Genomic DNA, 23,432 nt, shown 5'->3' on the forward strand with positions numbered 1-23,432 from the left:
CATGCCTCCTCCGATACATGTGGAGTCGCCAGCCGCTTCTTTTCACCCGACAGTGAGGAGTTTTGCCAGGGCGACGTAGCGCGTGGGAGGATCATGCTACCCCCCACCCCACCCCACTCCAAACAGGTGCCCCGACTGACCCGAGGAGGCCCTAGTGCAGCGACCAGGACACATACCCACATCCGGCTTCCCACCCGCAGACATGGCCAACTGTGTCTGCAGGGACGCCCGATCAAGCCGTAGGCAACACGGGGCCTCGAACCGGCGATCCCCGTGCTGGTAGGCAGCGGAATAGATCGCCACGCTGCCCAGACGCCCCCCGTGATTTTTACTTTTAATCTTGTAACTGTAATCCACTCCGCTTCATTTACCGCCATTCATTCATGGTGGGCTGTCCTATACCCAGGGGTCATTGGCCAGAAGGCAGGGAGATGACCTGGATAGCGCGCCAGTCCATCGCAGTGACAACACACACACACACACACACACACACACACACACACACACACACACACACACACACACACACACACACACACACACACACACACACACACACCAATCATACAGCTGAGCAATTTACAATCTCCATCTAACATGATTTGGACAGGAAACCGGTGTAACCCGAGGAAACCTATGCGAACACGAGGGACAAAATACAAACCCCACCCAGAAAGGCTGGGCTCAAACCCCGTCCATTTTGTAATTACAGTATTATGACATCATATTCTTAGAAAGCTTTTCAGTTCCTGTTTGCTTTCCATTAGCGGCGTAGTCCAAAGTTTCGTACGGCAGGGTGAGGGTAAGACCACAGACGTGAGAGGACGGCTACTATTTTCTCTCAGCGCGCTTGCTATTTCTGAGTTGTGCGCACGGAGGTTGGAGGAGTCAGCGCAGAGCTGCGTCTCTTTTTAGTGTCTTCCTCTGTGTCATTAGTTCACCGGTGCTGTGTCTTTATGGAGCGGAGACATACGGGTGGAGGCAGCAGGAGAACTACAAGGTCCTGTGTTCTCTCTCTCTCAGAGATCCTCTGCCACACGTCTCTCGTCCGTCTCTGTCCGTTCATATGTCTGTCTGTCTGCCCCCCCCACACACACACACACACACATTACTTCTCTGAATGCAAATGCAGCATTGCAGATTCCCTTACCTCAACACAGTAAATGGTTCGCCACCCCCCCACCACCCCCTTATTGCTTTCTTTTATCCTTTGGGATGAACTGCAGATGATGTACCTTTCAACCTGGAAGTGAACATATTTAGTTTGCGAAACCTATAACCCGGCAGAGAGGTAGATAAATAGATACGGGAAGTGAAGAGAGACAGAGAGACGGTCATGTGCTGCTTCTGTTTATGGTTATCCTCTCACCCTTCTTTATTGAGCGTGACACTTTCATTGTGTCTCTTAAGTCAGCTCTTGACACTGAAACACGAATGTAATCACACACACCGTCTACGTGACGTTGTTGTTTGTTTGTACTGGCTGCAGTTTTGGGTTTTCTTTTTTGCCCCCAAACCAATCTTCCACATCAGTTATTCCAGACAATTATCTAGTTGTGTATTATGTGCCTTTTAGATAAACCTCCAAGCTGATTTGTGGGGTTGCTGCCTGGAGGTAGACCATTGTCGGTATGGCATGTCTCTCTTTTGTTTTGAAATACTGCCCTTTATGAGCCTTTAATGTATTTTTCCATCTCGCCCCCCCCCCCCCAGATTAGACAGCCTGACTCTATTTATCCTACTGCTCAACTCTTTATTGGGCTATATTTTCACCTTGCTTCTTATCCTCAGCTGTACTCTCAAGTGGAGAAGCTTCTGCTTAGAGAAATGCATCGAAGGCAAAAATGACCTCTGAAATAATTTTCTTCTTCTGAGGAAGTTATCACGGCGCTGTCTTGCAAAGTCTGAAGGGGCTTTCGGGAATCTGATGGATGGAGTCTTGCAAGGGTAGCTGGATTAAAGAATTCATATTGCCCTCAAGCATCTTTACTGGAGGACAAGGTGGGCGTATGTGGAGGAGATGGGGTGGGGGGTGAGGGGGCATTGGCTGGAAAAAGATGGTCGCCCAGGGACGGGAGAGACAGACTTGCTGCCTTTGATGGATTTGGCTGTAGGAGAAGACCATAGCCGGGCAGAAATGGCAACAGTAACTCTTAGTGTCTTCGGTGTGTTTTGCATGTTATGAGGATAACGCCAGGCTTTCTCAGAGACAAGTTATGCTCGACAATCTGTTCAGAGCCAGCTGACAAATTAGTAAGGAGACGGATGGTGTGGAGAACCCGCCACAGTGCTGTGGCAGGCATGAGGGCAGTTTATGTTTTGAAGGGTAGTTTCCACTATGGTTTGGAGGCAGGAAGAAATAGAAGAGGCTCATTTGGTCAACAAGCCATGACTGTTGAAGGGGCTTTGTTTAATTCTACATGGATCCTAACCCCTGTCTTTCAGAGATTTGAATAATTACAATAATTCTGATGAGACCGAAGATGGCGCTATAGTGACTTGCTATGAGCTACTCTCACTTTGGTGTTTATTTTTGTGTTTTATGTCACTTTTTTTGTTTGGTCAGGTGAATCGGCCATACTAATTTGTCCCTAGAGTTGAATGTGTCAGCCCTGTGATGGACTGGCTGTCTCCCCGCCTGCTGCTCAATGACTGCTGGGATAGGCTCCAGCATCCTGTGACCTGGATAAGCGGCTTGGATACCTATGATCGCCAGACTTAACTGGACATAAGACAAGACATTCCCAACAGCTGGAAGCCATGGGACTTGCCAAGAGAGATTACCTACAACAAACAGGTACCACCATGAAGTAATAGCTGTAGACAGTGCTGCTGCAGGCGAGGTAAACAAGTCGGCACCCTGGTGAGGCTATGACGGCATCCTACCCGGCCCCCCAATTCCTAGCATACTGCTGTCTAACTGTCAGTCCCTCAACAACAAGCTGGACAAACTTCATTGCTGAATAAGCTCTCAAAGCGACATGAAGGAGTGTTGCGTGTTCTGCTTTAAAGAGACTTGGCTGGGCCCTAATACACCTGACAGGGCTATACAACCGGAGGGTTTTTCTGTGCACTGGATCATTCCATGACGATTACTGGCAAGGTAAATGGAGGTGGTGTAGGTTTCTTTGTTACAACAATAAGTTGCAGACGATTCTATCTCCCAAGGGAATTCCCCTGCATGTTTTTTTAATGGCTGTCTACATACCGCCGCAAGCTACTGCTGCAGCAGCACTGCACGAACTATATGGAGCCATTAGCAGGCAAGAGAACTTGCACCCTGAGGCCATTTCAACTGTGGCGGGGGACTTTTAACTGCTGTAAACCTCAAATCTGTGCTACCAAAATTTTACTAACATGTCCAACATGTCCAACCAGAGGCAATAAGACTCTCGACCACTGTTACTCCACAGTCAGGGCAGCTTACAGGTTTATCCCACGACCTCAGTTTGCGAAATTCGACCACCTGTCAGTGTTCTTGCTTCCTGCATACTATTAGAAAGTGACGTGCGTGCAGCCCACTGAGAACAGTACAGTGCCGGACTGCAGAACCTGAACCCAAACTTCAGGGATGTTTTGAATCAACAGACTGGTCAATCTTTAAGGATTCAGCCTCGAATTTAGGTGAGTATGCTGAATCAGTCACTGGCTATGTTAGATTCTGTGTGGATAACTGTACCCCTGTATGGTATATTTGCTCCTGCCCAACCGGGATAACAGCAACATTTGCCTGAGGTTGAGAGGTAGTGTACCACTGCTTTTAAATCAAGGGACAAGGAATGCTGCAAAAAAAATTAAAAAATTTAAAAAATCCAGTTATGACTTAGGGAGAGCCATCAAAACCACGAAAAGACAATAGGGACAAACTGGAAAATGACTACAGTGGCTGTGACTCACGGCGCATGCGGAGAGGGCTGCAAGGTATTACAGATTATAAATCTAAACCCAGGGTGGCTATCAACACCTCGGCCCCTCTCCCAGATGCGTTTAACAACGTTTATGCCTGCTTTGAAACTCACAACTTGGACCCAGTGACAGCAGCGCAGTGCCCACCTGATGAAGTATATCGACAGGTGACAGAGGCTGCTGTGAGCAAAACTTTTAAAGGGTCAAGACTCATAAAGCTGCCGACCCAGACAGCATCCCTTCCCGTGCCCTCAAGGCATGTTACACTCAGCTAGCTCAGGTTTTTACTGACATTTTTAACCTGACCCTGTCATTGTGTGTGGTTCCACCATGTTTTAAGAAAAACACCACTGTGCCTGCACCTAAGAAAACACCCATCTCTTTCCTTAATTACTCCCGACCTGTTGCTTTGACCTCTGTTATTATGAAGTGTCTGGAAAGATTGGTTATATCATATGTAATAAGTAACATTCCTGCTACCCTTGACCCATTATAGTTTACCTACTGTTCCAACAGGTCTGTAGATGACGCTACCTCACTTGCTCTGCACACTGCTTTAGTAGTACACCTTGTAAAGAAAAATACCCATGTCAGAATGTTGTTTATTGACTACAGCTCTGCTTTCAATTCAATTGTACCATCCGAACTGGTGTTGAAACTCAGAGGTCCTGGTCTGGGCAACTCTATCTGTAATTGGCTATTTGATTTCCTGACAGGCAGGCCCCAGACTGTGAGAATAGGTAAAACATTCTCATCAACATTAGTTTGTAGGACTGGCATGCCTTAGCGCTGCTGTCTCAGTCCCCTATTGTAGTCTATTTACACGTGACTGTGTTGCCAAATATGACAACAGTAGCATCATTAAATTTGCAGATGACACCACAGTGTTTGGACTAATAAGTGATAGTGATGAGAGGGCCTATAGGAGGGAAGTGGAAGATTTAACAATATGGTGTCATGATAACAACCTCTCTCTAAATGTCAATAAGAGAAAAGAAATCATTGTTGACTTTAGAAAGCGCAGAGGAAATCACTCCTATTTCCACTAATGGTTCATCTGTTGAAATGTGAGCAGTTTTAGATTTCCTGGTTTGCACATCACAGAGACCCTCACATGGTCTCTCAACACCAACTGCATCCTCAAGAAGGCACAGCAGAGTGTATTTTCTGAGGTGTCTCAGGGGTTTTGGTACGAACGGCAAAAATCTTATGAGCCCCCCCTCCCCTTTTTTTTTTCCTCCCCAATTGTTCCTGGACAATTACCCTGCTTTCCGAGCCATCCCTCCCTCTGCCGAGCCAGGGAGGGCTGCAGACTCAGAGGGCTGCAGACAATATGCCTCCTTCAATACATGTGGAGTTGCCAGCCGCTTCTTTTCACCTGACAGTGAGGAGTTTCACCAGGGGAACATAGCACATGGGAAGATCACGCTATTCCCCCAGTTCCTCCTCCCCCCATAGCAGGCGCCCCGATCGACCAGTGGAGGCGCTAGTGCAATGACCAGGACACATACCCACATCCCGCTGCCCACCTGCGGACAGCCAATTGTGTCTGTAGGAACGCCCGACCAAGCCGGAGGTAACACAGGGATTCGAACAGGCGATCCCCATGTTGGTAGGCAATGGAATAGACTGCTATGCTACTCAGACGCCAAGTCTTATGAACTTTTATCGCGGTACCATCGAGAGTGTCTTGACAGGCTGTATCACAGTGTGGTTTGGCAACCGGACTGCTCAGGACTGCAGGCTGCTTCAAAGGACTGTAAAGACAGCAGCAAATACATTGGCACGGAACTACCACAACTTCATAATATTGACATCACTCGCTGCAAGAAAGCCCAAAACATCATTGAGGACACCAGCCACCCTGTTCATGATCTGTTCTCGCTCTTTCCATCTAAAAAAAAATGCTACCAGAGCATCAACTCACACTCCACCCATATCGGTAATTGTTTCTTTGCACGGGCAGTCAGGTTGCTGAAAAGCTGATGCACCCATATACATCTTTCATTGTTGTGTTATCATGTACTGTATTTTTTGTTGAAAATGTATGAATTCACTTATTTTTTTGGGGGGGGGGTGTCCTTGTATTCTTTGTCCTTGTGTCCCTTGTGTTCAGGTAGAGAGAGGCAGAGCCCAAGAATTTCATTGTATTCTAAATACATATGACAATAAAGCTGAACTTGACTTGAACTTAATTGTAATAGGCAGTCAAAGCAAGCAAGACAAACATATTCACAGCCACTGACACACCATTCACACCGATGGACAATTTAGAGACTCCAGTTCATCCGACAATGCATGCCTTTGGACTGTGGGAGGAAACCCAGTGGAAATCCATGCACACACAGGGGAGCTCCATACGGATGGGTTGGAATTGAACCCCTGACCTTCTTGCTGTCAGGGAATATATATATATATGTATATATATATATATATATATATATATATATATATATATATATATATATATATATATCCCTTTCAAAATGACAGGTTTTTGTGATGTAAAAAATGAAACAAGATAAATCATAAATCGTCAACTTTTTCCTCTTTTTTTTTTAACTGCACCCTATAGAAATAAAGTGAAAAACAGTCATAATCATTTTAGGGAAAAAAAGAAAAATACAAAACTAACAATAACCTGTCTTGATGCATGCTCAATAATCCAGGTAAGAAAATCAAAAAAGGTTGACTCAGTTCATCTGGATACAATGTTTATTGACAGATACGTTTCATCACTCATCTAAGTGACCTCTTCAGTCTAAAAAGGCTTTTAGACGGAAGATGTCTTCCGTCTAAAAGCCTGTTGTATAAACGTTGTATCCAGATGAACTGATTCAACCTTCTTTGAATAACAATAACCTGGTTGCATAAGTGTGCACACCCTTTTATAACTGAGGATGTAACTGTGTTCAGGATAAACCAATCACATTCAAACTCATGTTAAATAGTAATTAGTATACACCTCCCATAAATTAACATGACTGCGATTAACCCCAAATGAAGTTCAGTTGTTGCTGTAGGCTTTTCCTGACATATTCTTGGTTGCGTCCAACTGCAAATGCCATGGTCCACAGAGATCTTACAAAGCAGGGACGGGGTCTCATTGCTGAAAGGTATTTTTCAGGAGATGGGTAGAAAAGAATTTCCAAGACATTAGATACACCATGGAACACAGCGAAGACAATCACCAAACAAGTGGAGAAAATGTCAGAATTGGAATCAACTTTATTGGCCAAGTAGGCATGCACATGATGAATTTGATTCCAGTACACAACAACTTCTAGCACTTGCAGATATCACTCACACAGAGAAGGAAAAAAACAGCAAACAAAAAAAAAAACATTTAAAACAGATGAAATAAATGGAACAAGAGCAGCACATTGGAGGCAAGCATGTACGCATAACAGGTATGTTGCTACTATACAGAGCTTGTTATGGTTGGGTAATCATCAACCTATGCCCACATATTATACCATATTGCTTATATTATTATATTAAACATGCTGCCCATACACAATACCATATACCATAACACAATGCCACAACCCATCATGCCAATATACAATGCTATATACTCCCCCTCTATTACACTATATTATCTTATGTACCAGAAGTATACATTATATATTCACCTACCATCCAACTCATAACTACATAGATGTTACAACCACAACAATTATGGCAATAACTTGTAACCAGTATACAGCAGTTGTATGTGTGTCTGTGAATGTTCTCATTCATCCAGGTCATGGTTATCCAAAGGAGTTGAATCAAGTGCAACTGGACCTGGTATATATCCGTGAAGACATTTCGCCTCTCATCCAAGAGGCTTCCTCAGTTCGTGCCTTTCTGACTAGACCAAGCTAGTCAGAAAGGCACGAACTGAGGAAGCCTCTTGGATGAGAGGCGAAATGTCTTCACGGATATATACCAAGTCCAGTTGCACTTGATTCAACTCCTTTGGACAGTTGTATGTGTATTTAAAATTGTATATTTGTATTGCACGAACATTTGTATTGCACATCTGGTTCAAAGAGGTAGTGCACATTATACATATGTAGATGAGACATCTTGACCAGAGGGAGGTATTTATAAAGTGTCATATTTATATAATAAGTGTCTATTCCTGCACCATACTGTTAAGTGTTCATGAGAGGGGTGAACTGTGGGGGGAAAAAACTGTTCCTGTGTCTGGTGGTTTTGGTGCACATTGCTTTGTAGTGCTTAGAGAGGGTAGGAGTTCAAATAGACTGTGTCCATGATGTGGGAGGTCTGTGCTGATTCTGCCTGCCTGTTTCCAGGCTCTAGAGGTGTATAAGTCCCGCAGGGTGGGCAGGGGAATGCCAATGATTTTTTTTCTGCTGTCCTTACAGCAGTCTGTGCCTGTCCTGTTTTGTTGCTGCTCTGAACCAGACTGTGATGGATGTGCATGGGACAGATTCAATGATAGCAGTGTAGAACTGAATCAACAGCTCCTGTGGCAGACCAAATTTATTCAGTTGCCACAGAAAGAACATCCTCTGCTGGGCCTTTTTGAAGATGGAATTGACGTTTGTATCCCACTTCAGGTCTTTGGTAATGGTAGTCCCCAGAAACTTGAAGGTCTCCACAGTTGACACAGGGCTGTTGGATATTGTGAGGGGGAGCAGTGCTGAAGGCTGTCCCTTAAAGTCCAATATCATCTCCGCAGTCTTGAGCATGTTCAGCTCAAAGTTGCTCTGACTACACCAGAGCACCAGCCGCTCAACCTCCCACCGATTTGCAGACTCGGCACTGTCCTGGATGAGTCAGATGACCATAGTGTCATCGGAAAACTTCAGTAGTTTAACAGCTGGGTCCTTGGAGGTGCAGTTGTTGATGTAGAGGGAGAAGAGCTCTGGCGAGAGGATACATCTCTGGGGAGCACCAGTGCTGGCTGTCCGTATACCAAAAGTGACTTTCCCCACCCTCACCTGTTATTTCCTGCCTGTCTGGAAGCTGGTGATCAGCTGACAGATGGGGATACAGTGAGCTGGGAGAGTTTGGAGGAGAGGGTTTCTGGAATGTTAGTGTTGAACGCCAAGCTCAAGTCCACTAACAGGATCCTTGCATGTCGCTGGGCAGCCAAGGTGTTGCAGAATGTAGTGCAGACCCATGTTGACTGCATCATCCACTGACCTGTTTGCCCAGTAGGCAACTTGCAGGGGATCCAGCAGGTGTCCTGTGATGTTCTTCAGGTGGGCTAACACCAGTTGTTTGAAAGTCTTCATGACCACAGATGTCAGAGCGACAGGCCTGTAGTCATTCAGTCCTGGGATGGAGATTATCTTTGGGACCGGGATGATGGTGGAGTGTTTGAAGCAGCAGGGGGGGGGGTTGCCAGAGGTGTGATGGGGGCTTTTGTCCTTGGGGTGGAGTGGTTGGGGGTGTGAATTTCTGTCTCTCAACCCTGCAATAGAAGACACTCAGGTTGTCAGCCAGGTCTTTGTTTGCCTCAGCATGGAGGGGTGGTCTTCTATAGTTTGTGATGTCTTGCAGGCCCCTTCACATTGACACTGGGTCGTTGGCTGAAAACCTGTTTTTCAACTTCTCAGTGTAGCTTCTTTTACCCGCTCTGATCTCCTTTGTCAGTGAATTTCTGGCCTGCTTGTACAGGATTCTATCCCCACTGATGTAGGCATCTTGCTTGGCCTGTTGCCTTAGTTTGGCTGTGAACCATGGCTTGTTATTCTTGAATGTACACAAGGTCTTGGTAGGGACACACGTCTCCACAAAAGTTGATATAAGATGTCCAAGTGTCAGTTAGTTCATCCAGGTTGCCAAGTTGCAGCTTCAAATATACTCTAATCTGTGCAGTCAAAACAGTCTTACAGTTCCTGCTTTGCTTTGCTGGTCCATTTCTTCACTGTTTTAACCACAGACTTTGCAGAGTTTAGTTTCTGCTTGGTTTAATTTCCCAGTTACCGAGTCCCTGAGGTTTATGAAAAATGAGTCCGTATGCTTTTGTTCCAAGCCGGTAATCTGGTTGGCCAGGGTTTGCAGTGCACCATTCATGCTGGCCTGGGATGTAAACACCGACCAGGATGAAGGATGAAAACTCCCGCGGTGAATAAAATGGCTTGTAGTTCATGAACAATCAGGAATCAGGAACAATTTGTCATTTCACTTCATGTACTTGCGCACATGAAATGAAACAAAATGCCGTTTCCCCCAGCCCACAACAGTACAACACAAAGACAAAAATACATCCAAAACTACAAGAACATACATATCCACACTGAAACATATATCAAAACTAAACAAAAAAATTACTGTCAAAGGGAATGAACACCAGCCAGGATGAATGTTGGAACTGCCAGTCTGCATGGGCTGGTAGTTAGCTTAGCATGCCCCACTTCTGCATCCTGTCAGACTGCCCTCGGCGTTTCCTTCTCGGGCCCAGCTCCAGGCAGGGGCTGTGGTTGCCAGGCCCACCAGACGAAGCAGACCAAGCTCTCTCAGCCAATCCAGCGCCAGCTCTCCCAGCCAGACACCCTTGACACACCTCCCCGAACTCATGACGACATCAAAACCACCACAGTCAACGCCAGGTGAGGTCGTCGCCAGACTGCCCTCAGTGTTATTGGAACCCTTGGTCTGCATGGGCTAGCAGTTAGCTTAGCCTGCCTCGCTCTCCCTGCCGATCCAGCACCAGCTCTCCCAGCCATCAAGCGAAGACAAAACTTAGACACAGACATGGACAAAGACAGTTCATGGATGGTACTGGGTGAGGCCGCCGCAAATGTGAATTTGCGCCACCATCTTCCGACACCAGCGCTGGGTGAGGCAAACGCAAATTTGTGCAGCCATCTTCCCACATCGGAAGCGGAACTACTCCAATGATACTACATGACTACAAGCTCAGGCTGCAGTATTTACTTAACAATGTCACATGTGTACACCAACCTTTGTTTATGTAGAAGCAAATTCCTCCACCCTCCACTTCTCCCAGTAGTGCTGTAACACGATCCATTAAGTGCAGGCGAAAGCCCTGCAGACGTAATCTGCTGTTGGGGGTGGGTTTGCTGAGCCAGGTATCAGTGAAACAAAGGGAAGCAGAATGTGCAAAGTCCTTCTTCGTCCCATTATGGAGAAGCAGCTCGTCCATTTTGTTTGGGCATGGAGTGGAGATTCGCCAGCTGAATCGCTGGGAGTGCAGATTGAAATCCCGGCTGTTGGAGCCTCACCAGCACACCCCGTCTGCGTCACCTCCATGTCTCACAGAGTGCCACTGTTCCTCCAAATAAGCCCTCCAAGAAACTTTCTGGGTTTGTGAAAACTGGTGAAAAACTATCTGAAGTTAACCGCCTAATGTTAAGCCATTCTTCTCTAGTGAAAGTAATGGGACACACAGAGAATAAACAAAAACAAAAATGTACTAGAGAGCGCTGTACCGAGGCTGCCATTACCCGGCGCCACCTTGATGACTTGATATGGCACAACAACAGGACGTCCCCCAAAGATTGATGAGACGACAAGGAGAAATACCGGTCAGGGAGGCTGCCAAGAGGCCGACAGCAACATTAAAGGAGTTGCAGGAATATCTGGCAAGTACTGGCTGCTCCCTTCATGTGACAATCTAATCCTGGACTGCAATGATATGTATGATACCTGCTATAGATTATCTTTGGCTATTGTTGTTTTTCTTTGTCTGATATGCTTTAAACGTGTCTATGTTCTGTGCTGTACCACAAATTGCCTCTCAGAGGATGTTAAAGTTTTCTAAGTCTAAGTCTAATTATTCTTCATATCTCTGCGCTATGGGCTAGGATGGCAAGAAGGAAATCTTTTCACATGAAAAAACAAACAAAGAAAAAACAAAACAAGCAAGCCTGGCTAAATTTTGGAAAAAGATACATCCAGTCTCCCAAAACCATGTGGAAAAATGTGTTCTGGTCTGATGAGACCATGGTTGAACTTTTTGGCCATAATTCCAAAAGGTATGTTTGGCGCAAAACTACACAGTACATCACCAGAAGAACACCAGACCCACGGTGAAGCATGGTGGTGGCAGCATCAGGCTTTGGGGTTGCTTTTCTTCAGCCAGAACTGGGGCTTTAGTCAAGGTGGAGGGAATCATGAATAGCTCCAAATGCCAGTCCATTTTGGTACAAAACCTTTAGGTGTCTGCTAGAAAGATGAAGACGAAGAGGAATTTCACCGTTCACCATGACCACGACCCAAAGCATACACCCAAATTAACAAAGGAGTGGCTTCACTAAAAGAATATCAACATTTTGGAATGGCCAGAGCCCAGACCTGAATCCAATTGAAAATCTGTGGGGTGACCTGAACAGGGTAGTGCACAGGAGATGCCCTCACAATCTGACGGCTGTAGAACGTTTTTGCAAGGAAGAGTGGGAAAACATTGCTAAGTCAAGATGTGCCAAACTGATAGACTCCTACCCAAAAAGAGATAAAAAAGCATCAAAAGATGCTTCAACAAAGTATTAGTTTAGGGGTGTGCACACTTATGCAACCACGTTATTGTAAGTTTTGTATTATTCTTTTTTTCCATTAAAATTTGTCTGATTGTTTTTCACTTTATTTTTATAGGTTGCAATTTAAAAAAGTGGGAAAATGTCCTGACATGCTTTATCTTGGTTTCATTTTTTTACATCACAAAAACCTGCCATTTTAACAGGGGTGTGTAGACTTATATAAAATGTGATCCCGTGTGGCCTCCTTTTCCTGCTATCAGGAAATACCAGGGAGTGGCAGCAAAGCGTGGGAATCTGAGAGCACCAGTCTCCACTTATGTCCCCATCACCAAGGTGGAGGGATTGAGAGGGTATGGCTTCCCCCCTGCTCCTCCCCTGCTCCTCCCCTGGAGCCCAACCTCTTGGCTTATTGTACGCTGAGACAAGCCAACATGGTGGCTGGATGAAGGCCGATCCCACTCTCCTCCAAAGACCAGCTGACCGCCAAACTTTTGGACCGGACTCATCAGTGCACCTTCCAGGCATCAGTGGTGCTGAAGAAGCATGCTGCTCAGTCGACTGCGCTGCCTCCAGAACATGCGTCGGAGATCAGCAAGGCGGCCAGTGCAATCCTCATTCTGTAAGCTTCCATCGCCGTCTCCCAAGCACGGATTGCAGCTTGGTAGGGGATGATTAATAGACACCTCTGGCTACAGCAGCCTTCCATTCCCTAGGTATTGAGGAGGGACCTCGAGGCTCCCATCAGCCCAGACAGGCTGTTTGGGCTGCTTTTCCACTCGATGGTAGATGACATGAGGCCATCGTCTGAAGAGGTGGAGGGCATCAGATGGCATGTCGCCTAGGCTCAGCCTGCTGTGTGCCCTCGGCGCTCCTACGGTCAATGGCGGGACCACCGTGACTGACCCGAACATCACCAATGGCAGAGACATCCTGCAGCAGCTGCTGGGGCTGCATCTAACACCCCTACTCCTCCTCCGCCTCCACAGCCACTTCAGTTGGCTCTCCCAGCTGTGCAGCCAGCACCTCAGAGGAGCTTCAAGAACAGCCATGTGGCCAGCACCTGGTCCAATCCTAGAATGCAAACAACTGTTTTGAAATAAAACAGAAACAATCTGCCCCTGAATCTTGCTCGATGGTGTTTTAAGCCACCAACGTACTCTTCAAGGTAGCCCTGCATGGAAGGCACTCCCTGCTCCCTACAGTTCCAGCCAATCACAGCACTGGCGCTAACCCTAACCCTAACCCTAAGCAGTGCTGTGATTCGATGAAACTGTTGGGGGCGGGGAGTGCCTTCCATGCAGTGCTGCCTGGAAGGGTACATTGGGGGCTTAAAACACCATCGAAGCTGAATCTTTTGACTCAGTAGTAACTGTTAAACACATCCCCCAGACTGTGTGAGCCGGCAGCCTTTAGCCTGTCAGCTAATGGACAGTACAGACTCATGTCATTGAAGCAGCACATTTCCTCAGTCACACACTCAGGTGTTTTCCCCCCCACACAATTTTTCAAACAAAATGTGTGATAATGAGCCCACAAGCACCATCATTATGCCTCGTGCGGACAGCGCACACATGCCTCTGTCTGCGCTCAGTGTCTCCTCCCATCCCTTGCCAGATGCGAGTGCGAATGCACCTAAAAGTCACATTTATGAGCCCTCTCCTCCTAAACAGCAACTTCGTGACGCTGTTTGCTCCACACAGTACACATCTCTTCCCCAGCCCTTTTGGCCCGAACCCCCCATGGGTTGCACTGGAGTGCACTTCAGCACACACAACAGCGGAGAGAGCTCTGGCTTGGCTCTTCTCCATGACAACCACAGCACAAATACATGTACACCCACTCTCAGAGCAATACTCAGCGTGACAGCACATATATTCAATGGACAGCTGGATGAGCAGGCTGATCAGCAGAGGTTACACACTACAGTTGGTTCGGCAGAGCAGAGGTGAATCTGTCTGCGTGAAAACATGCAGTGCTCTCTCTGGTTCTCCTTGAACACACGGGACAGTCCTCCGATGGGAGTGGACGCATTTGCACATCGGCCCAGGATGTTCCTATATGGCTTCCCACCAGTCCCATTGATTCCTATGGACTGAGTACAGGAAGAGTGGCTGTCAGCAACCCTGATAGCCCCAGAATGCATGGGTGCATCATGGTTCCAATGTCTGCAGCGGCTGATATCAGGCCACCCATGGGAACTCCTGTGGTGCGGGGATGCTCTCTCCCAGGCAGAGGGAATGATCAGGAATTACTCGATGATGGGCCAGAGTTTGTGGGTCTGGCTGCTGAATGGGAATGTTTAGAGAGGCTGGGCCTTTTTTAGGACAATGTAGGTACTATTCAGAGCATGAGGGCTGCATCTACACAGCCAAATAGACAGCTTTCCAGCGTTGGTGTGTAGAGAGGGCCCTGGACCCCACTGCGTGTTCCCTGCTTGACGCGCTTTCGTTCCTTCAACTGCTAGTGGACAGAAATTTGGCCTTCAGCATGGTTAAAATGTATACTGCTGCTAGTTCACCCTGTCACAAGGGTTTCGGTGACACATTGGTGTTTAGCCACCCTCTGATAAAATGCTTCCTGAGAGGCATACTGACACACTGGCCTGTGTCATGCTCTCTAGCTCCTCAGTGGGATTTAGCGCTGGTGTTACGCATGCAGGTTAAAGCTCCCTTTGAACATTTGGACCAGGTTCCACTTAAGTTTGTCAGGAAAATCGGCTCCGCTTTTGGCTCTGACATCTGCAAAAAGAGTTTGAGATTTGTCTGTTCTCTCTGTGGCACCGTCATGTCTCAGTATCCAGGGAGATAGCAGCTTGGCTATTTTGCGCCCTAACCCGGCTTTTACACTTTAAAGCATCACTAGCTCCATCAGGTCGAGGGTGATAACTTTGGAGGGTTTCTTCCCTCCTCCACACAAGTCTGAGGAGGAAGCCGTGTCTCATCTCCTTTGCCCCTATGCACGCGCTGTCCTGCTACGTTACATGCATGGCTGCCATGGTGCCATTCCCAGCGTTTACTTGTGCACTACTGAAAGCAGTCCCAGGAGCTTCCTCTGTTTGGACAGAACCTGTCACACTGGCTGCATGAGGCTGTTTCGCAGGCATATCTCTCTCCTCTAAGCTGGATACCCCAGAGGGCATCATAGCACAATCCACCAGAATTTCATCTTCCATGGCTTTTTATGGAGGAATGACAGTGGAAGACATTTGCAGTGTAGCTTCATGGTCTTGCCCCTGTTCATTTATTCATTTTTATCAGCGAGATCCGAGATGTCTCCCATTTTTCTATGACTCACTCTGTACTGAGTGTTCTGTTAGAGTGGTGGATATCGGAGATTCCCTTTTGCTTGTCGGCGCAGGCAAAGCTGCCTCCCCACGACTCTTTTCCTCGCTGGACTACGGGGCGTAACCTTAGTCTCCGCTTTACTCACAGCAGTAGGCTCTATTTGTTCCCACCCCTTATCCCCTCATGGAGAATATTAAATATTCTGTTATGCTGTGCTAATGAGGTGTATATGGGGTTCTTTGAAGCACCATTACGTATGGCGCAATGGCTGGGCATGGAGAGCTTTTGTTTCTGTAACAACCACAATGTAGTGAATTCAGGGGGCAGCCGGGAACCACCACAGCCAGGACACGAACCCGGGTCACCCGCACCATGGGTGACTGTGCTAACCAGTCGACTAAAGAGTCCGACCTGTTAGCCAAACGGCTAGCGAGTCTACACATCTGTCCTCGTTACACTACCCGCCACCTTCAGGAAGCGCGCCCCCGCGCTTTAGCATACCAGCTCCCTCATGCCTCTAGGCACACACACTTCCGATGGCCTCACGGTCTCACCATCCCACTTCTGACACCAATGTAGCGAATTCAAGGGGCAGCCAGGACATGAACCCAGGTCTCTCGCACCACGGGCGACTATGTTAACGAGTCAACTAAAGGGTCCGACCCTTTAGTTGACTGGTTAATGTAGTCCCCAAATTCACTACATTGGTGGCAGAAGTGGGATGTTGAGACTGTGAGGCGGAAGCATGTGCGCCCAGAGGTGTGAGGGAGCTGGTATGCTGAAGCACGAGGACGCGCTTCCCGAAGGAGGGGGTGGGTGGGTAGTGTAACGATCACGAATGACTAGACTCACTAGCCGGTCGGCTAACGGGTCGTACCCTTTAGTTGACTGGTTAGCGCAGTCGCCCATGGTGCGGGCGACCCAGGGTCACGTCCCGGCTGCCCCCGAATTCATGTGTGTTTGTGACTGTGGAACTGGATGGAGCCAGTGTAGCATGGATCATATCCTGCTTCATCCTTATCCCACTAGCAGGCGAAACCTATATGAAACAGAATGTTAGTTATTGACCGTAACTCCACATTCTATGAGTATAGGTACAGCCCTCTTAAGTTCTGAGCCCCACTGGCTCCGCGAATAGCTAAGGAAAAAGCTGTTTGTTTGGAGCCGATTGGACAGTCTTGATTCTTGTTTCTCTTCAGATCGTATAAATCTTTCAATTTACAAACGCGCTGCAACTGTAAGTGGGGCGTACACTGCAGGTAGGCACGGATTGAAATTTTTTCAATGCTGCATGGGCATGTGAAGGATAAGGTGTGCAGACAAATGCTCACAAGACAAATGCTCACAATACTAATAGAAAAAGAGACAACTGCTCACAAATTGTTTTAGTCTTTATTTTTCAAAAAGTCAACTGAACATTCTGTTGCATGTCACGTAAGACATATCACATAGGCCTAAGCATGTGAGAGGGATCACATCTCCCTGACAAATGGAATGGTGATCTTAAAGATAATCATGATAATGAGACTATCAATTACTGTTTGGTAATACACAATCTTAATTAACCTTTATTCATGGAAAAATATTCCATTGAACAGGCTGTTGCATGTCACAAGAAATATCACATAGGTCTAAGCATGTAATAGGGATCACAGTGACCTAATTAAGAGAGTTTAAAGCAGTGTCTATAGAGTCTTTTGCCAACCAATTTCTTATATAGAGACTGTCAATTGCCACGGGGTATGTTGAGCAATGTTCCATTATCAGTCTATTCCAGTCGGATGCAGTGTCCAACTGCAGTGAGGAAATCCTCCATGGTCCTGCGTTCCTCCAAAAAATCTGTGCAGATTACAGAGCCTCCTCTGCAGTTCCTTATAGGCTCTCAGTTGGCGTTTCTTAGGCAGCTGCCCTCTGTGGTGCTGTGCAATCTGTGTGCTCACAAGAGCGAAGTCCTTGCGCAGACCCTCAACCGCCGTCCAGAATGAAGGATGATGATGCCCGATGAGTTGGGAAAATGGGGTATTCCAGCCCTCGCAGGCGTTGTTGGTCATACCTCTTCCCTCCAGGGTGGCATGATGGACATTCCAGACGGCGATGGGGAACCGGGGTGGAATGTGCCTGACACGGAGTGGTGGTGGTGGAGCATCAGGCTGGTCTGCAACAGGCTGCACACGACGATACGTGCCGGTGACGTAGGTGGAGTCGAAGTATTCAACTAAACCTTCCAACCCAGTGGGAGTGTTTTCCTTGAGGTACTCCATGCCTTCCTGTACTTTGTCCTCAGGCAGAAAAGCTAGGCCATCAAGCATGCCACAGAAGTGCCTGACGTCTTCATCATTACGGTAGAGCTCTGTGCACCCGAGGTCCTGGGTCTTCCTCCACGTGCTCTGGCAGAGGTGGTAGAAGCATACCTGTGTTGTCACTTGAGGGCCCAGCACCAAGGAAACTTACTGGATGGCTGCCAACTCGAAGTCCGTGATGACGGTCCTGGGGTCTGGGAAGATCTGTATTTCTTCCAACTTGGCGACGACTGCTTGGAGCAGTTCTTGGTAGATCTGTGCACTTTTGCCTGGCAGGAAGGCGTACACACAGGAAACTGCACAGTCTCCAAGAGGGGCGCGGATCACATAAAGCTGTTCAAAGACACTTGGACTCATAGCAAAGTTGCCATCCATGAACCAAGTGTCAGCCTGGCCTAGAACATGGAGCTGCTCCTCTGCTGCATATACGATGACCCTCTGACGTTCACTAGGTCCGTTGTCGTGAATGAGGAAGGGTCTTGGCATTGCTCCTCCTGTGAGTGTCCACTCCTCGGTGATGTTGAGTTCTTGGAGTGATGCTGGGTCCTTAGGAAGACATCCGCGTCGTTGACGTTGCAGGTCTCGCTTGCAAGTGTTGATGTTACCGATGTTCGCACGGACATCCTCTGTTGTGTGAAGCAGGGCTTGAGTCAGGATCTGGTTTGGTCGGCTCCTTGACTGCTTTGCCTGTGCCTTCATTGTTGTCCGTAGTTTGGTGACTTCCACGCGTGTCCTGTCTGCTGGATGGTTGTGAATGGCATGGGGCCTGGGGTTTTCATAGGTGTTATCAGTCGTGAGGCCTCCCTTGCATCCAGTTGATCTCTGGTGACAGCACTGCCATCTTATCCAGTCTTTGTAGCTCCTTTTCTTCACATACATGTAGCCATCGAGACAGAGCTTGTCTCCACCTTTGTGTGTCTTGATTATCTCCATGCTGAGTGTGACTGACTACCGGTCAGTCCTGTCATCCTTATATATGGACACAAGTCCGAGCTCATCATATACCAGAACTGCTCAAAAGTACTCAACACACTGAGTATCCAGAACTGCTCTAACGACTCAGAAGGTGTTTTTATTCTGAGCAGCTCATCTATAAACGGACCAAAGCTTTGTGATTATGTCATGGCAATACTCAAAACAATAGGTGCGATGGGTGATGAATAAAGTGTGAAATGGGGTGTGATAGGTAAGACAAACCAAAGGAGTATTCAAGCAGCATCTATAAAGGGGTCAAAGCCCCTTTGACTTGTCTCACCAGTGTGTGAAATAGAACTACAAAGGAAATCGATTTCATGTGCATATTTTACTAGCGCATTGGGTTTTGAAAGTATTTGTACATATTTTCATAATTAAATCGATATGTAAACATATTTCATATTTGTATATCTGTATACTATCATTTTTCGCTGTAAATATAGATTATAAAACAATTTGTGAGCATTTGTCTCTTTTTCTTTTAGTGTTGTGAGCATTTGTCTTGTGAGCATTTGTCATGGAATCGAAGGATAAAGCCACTAGCAATAGCCTTGGAGGGCAGCATAGAATCTGGAGTTACGGTACATAACTAACGTTATGAAGATGATTGAATTCTATGGCGGTTTATTAGTCAAAACCAGGCACGAGAACATGATACGAGCGCACAGAACAGTATTCGCGAGTGGAAAAGCATCCTTGCGAGGGAGCATTTCTGCTTTGTGTGCACAAATGTGGTCCCGCGAGCAAGGGGCTGTGATGAGCGCGAGTTCGATGCTCCCTACACGCTCGCAACTGCTCAACACTCACTCACTCATCAAGTTGACTTTTGAGACTTTGGAGGCGGGGATGGAATAGACAGTGGCTGATGTCTGCGCTCCTTTGATTGGTCACTTTGAATAATGACCATGACCTTTGATTCGCTGTTTGGTTTGATTGCTGACACAGTCGAAGACAAGCAGTTGCCTGAGAGAACAACCATTTTCATGGCTCCATTAAGTCAGAGCAAGTAAGTCTTACACTAAGTTAACATCTTTCAGAGATCCCATCTTAATACTGCTTGACGAAGTATTATAGTACATACACTTCTCCTGGATTGCCACCTTGCCGTGGTGGAGAAGCTTGTGTGTACTAATGATTCCCAGAGCTATGCCGTCCGGAGCTTGGCTCCTGGTAAGGTCACCCAAGGCATATAAGTCAAAGGGGAGGTTCCAGACAAAGTGCGATCCAACAAAAACCTCAACGGCGGAACTGGCAGATGTCTCCATATCATAACAGCAGTGAAGGCAGGTGAAGGCTGCAACAGAGGGTGGCCCCCAATCATCTTGATTCTCCATGCTATTGGACTCTGGCCACCTACTGCCAAGGACCGTGTGGTGGCTGTAGGTGCATCAGCCACTCCGCAAAAAACACTGTCATATGCAGGCGTCCTCCCATTATGTGGCTCCAGGATCGGCCTCTACACCCACCTGAAGACCCAGAAGGACCCAGAAGGAGAACAGTCATACTCGACCCTGAGTGACTGCCGATGATGAGTACATACAGTAAACAAAATCACCTTCAAACAATATTAAAATGGGGTCTCTTGAAGATGTTAACTTAGGGTAAGACTAGGTTTTGAGACTAATCAATCACCATAGAATTCCCTCCACGGGCATGTTCACATGCATCTGCTCATGTGTGTGTGTGTGTGTGAGAGAGAGAGAGAGCGAGAGAGACAGACAGAGAGACAGAGAGAGGAAAAGAGAACAAATCCCTGTCACCATAGCAACAAAAAGGAAAGTTTTTTTTCATTTCTGTGGGGTTTTTTTGTTGTTGATCCCACCATGTGTCAGAAAAAATCATTTTGGCCTGTGTGACTGTGTGGGGTGCCAGCTGACCATCATTCTGGACCTCTGGGAAGAAACCCTCTCCCCCACCCCCGCCGCTCCTACTGTACAGCAGAGAAGATAATAGGTTGTGGTCCATCTCTTTTCGTCCATGTGGGGTGTTCTTTTGTGAAGAGACCCCCCCAGAAGAGCTGGGTCCCTGCATTTTTCACCACCGGCACTGAGTCATTCACTCTTCCCTCCAGGTGTCTCTCTGTGGGATGAAACGAGAGCACAGCCAATAAGCAGTCTCCTTCAAAGTGGTCTTGGCTGTTGAACACATACTTGCTCATGCATGTTTAAGTAGGTGTGTGTGTGTGTGTGTGTGTGTGTGTGTGTGTATATATTCCTCTCACCCTTTTTCGGGTGGTCTGTGTCTTCCTCAAGCTCGGGTCCTCTACCAGAGGCCTTGGAGTTTGAGGGCTCTGCGCAGTATCTTATCTGTTCCTAGGACTGCACTCTTCTGGACAGAGACCTCAGATGTTGGTCCTGGAATCTGCTGGAGCCACTCTTGGACTACTGTAGATTTCACCTTCCACATCCAGTCTAGTTCTTCCTTCAGCCCTTGGTATTTCTCTTGCTTCTCGTGTCTTTCTTCCTGATGTTACCGTCGCTCAGGATTGCTACATCAACCACTACTGCTGTCTTCTGTTCCTTGTCGACCACCACAATGTCTGGTTGGTTAGCCAGCACCTGCTTGTCAGTAGCTCTGACCTCCTGGTAGAAGATTCATTTTGAAGTTCCTCAACATAGTATATAAACATCCATTCCCTGTATGAGATGCAATGCTTTGGCTGATTATTGGTGCTTTTGTTATGTTGTATGTGCACCTCAAGTCCTGTGGGACTTCCTTAGGTTTGCTGGTCTCGAACCATATTTGGTTGTGCTTGGTGGTGCTAGGCTTGGGGACTTCCAGTCTGTATTTGGCACATGTTTCTGTACACTATCCCAGCCACATGGTTATGCCTCTCAGTGTATGCTGACCCAGCCTGCATCTTACACCCTGCTACTATGTGCTGGGCTGTCTCAGGGGCATCTTTGCAAAGCCTGCAGCCCTGTGCCTTGGATCCTGTCTGCCGTGGTAGACCCCTGCTCTATGGATTTGGTGTTGAGTACCTGCTCTTGTGCTTATGATCAGAGCCTTTGTGCTGTCCTTCAGACCAGTCTTTTCTAGCCACTGGTAGGATTTCTTGATGTCAGCCCCCATCTCTATCTGCTGATGGTACGCCCATGGAGGGGCTTGATTTTCCACCATGTCTTCTCTTCTTCTTCCTCATCAACCTCTGTCCTCTGCTGCCTAAGGTTTATCCTGGGAGGTCATCTTCCTGATGTACTCTTGGATGCTCCTTGTTTCATCCTGGACAGTGGCTCTGACAGTCACCAGTCCTCACCCTCCCTCTTTTCACTGCTCATACAGTCTCAAGGTGCTGGTCTTAGGTAGAATCCACATACACTATAATATGGCTCTGTCAAGAACATGTCATCATATATGGGGGAATGCTGTGCCTAGTGTGTCTTCAGGGCACACCATTGTCCTTGTGTCTGCTTGCGTGAGGGTCGATGTCCGGTTGGTGGGTGAAATAACGTGTAATAATCCTAATGACTCAAATCTAGGTGTAGATTTAAAGCTTGTGTGTAGGTGCACGTTTGGGGTTGGTTCTCTCATGGCAGAAGGGGGTGGAGGGGGGGGGGTTGCCGGTATAGCGAAACAGAAAGAGCTGCAATTATGGCCTCCATTGTTCAGCAGAACATCAGAGGGAAGTAATTTGTTGCTCTATATTTAACGAGTGGAGATAACGAGACTGACTGCCGCTGTCCGGGCCCATAGGCAGGCACACAGACAGGAACACTATTTCCTCCAAAAGCCATTAGTCTTTAATGCAGCTAGCCACACTGTCTTATTTCCCAACTTATCAGTGTTCACATAATCATTATCGCTCTCTCTTTTTCTGCATCCAGTTTGTCCTGTTATACACCTCCGTCTGTGTCACTGTCACGCTGTTCTCCCTCTCATCCCCCCTATCTTTGTCTTGGAGTCCATATTTTAGTTTGTCTTCAGGAAAAGTATTTCACCTCGTCAATTTCCTGTGGCAATTTCCTCTATATTTCTTAGTTCTGTGTCTTGTACACACACACATACAAACTTACCTCTCTGCCTCTTTCTATCTTTCTCTTTCTATCTCTCTCTTTAGGGTGCAGGTAGAGTTCTATGTGAATGAGAACACTTTCAAGGAGCGCCTCAAGCTGTTCTTCATCAAAAACCAAAGATCCAGTGAGTTTTCAGTGTTTGAGGCTTTGCTCCGTCCACAGTCGGTGCTACTTCCTGGCCCATTTTTCCTCTCAGGCTTTCATATCTGTGCTCGCGGTTACATAGATCTATATTTTCTCATACTAGTTATGTCTCTGAGTGTCATTTGCTTTCTTTTGTGGTGTGATGTGACATCCCTCCCGCTTGACATTAGTTGCCAAGTTACGTGTCTTGTCAGTTCCTTGTGAAATCTCCCCCAGTGTCTGTGATAAGTCTTGCTTTAAAATATCCACTGTGGACTCTTTCTGACTCACTCTGTGTTCTTTTGGCATTGCAGGTCTCCGCGTACGAATGTTTAACTTCTCTCTGAAGGTGCTGAGCTGCGTCCTCTA

The 23,432-nt window shown here is 47.1% G+C and overlaps 1 protein-coding gene across 1 annotated transcript in view; it reads left to right on the forward strand.

The window, feature by feature from the left end:
• The window catches only part of LOC130119839 (potassium channel subfamily T member 2), a 99,088-nt gene that overhangs the window by 27,575 nt on the left and 48,081 nt on the right, over positions 1-23,432 (forward strand). The window contains exons 2-3 of the mRNA XM_056288432.1: positions 22,985-23,064; positions 23,378-23,424. Of these exons, the coding sequence (XP_056144407.1) occupies positions 22,985-23,064; positions 23,378-23,424 (127 nt within the window). The remainder of the gene's footprint in view (positions 1-22,984; positions 23,065-23,377; positions 23,425-23,432) is intronic.

Source organism: Lampris incognitus, chromosome 10 (assembly GCF_029633865.1).
Source record: "Lampris incognitus isolate fLamInc1 chromosome 10, fLamInc1.hap2, whole genome shotgun sequence".
Classification (NCBI taxonomy): domain Eukaryota; kingdom Metazoa; phylum Chordata; class Actinopteri; order Lampriformes; family Lampridae; genus Lampris; species Lampris incognitus.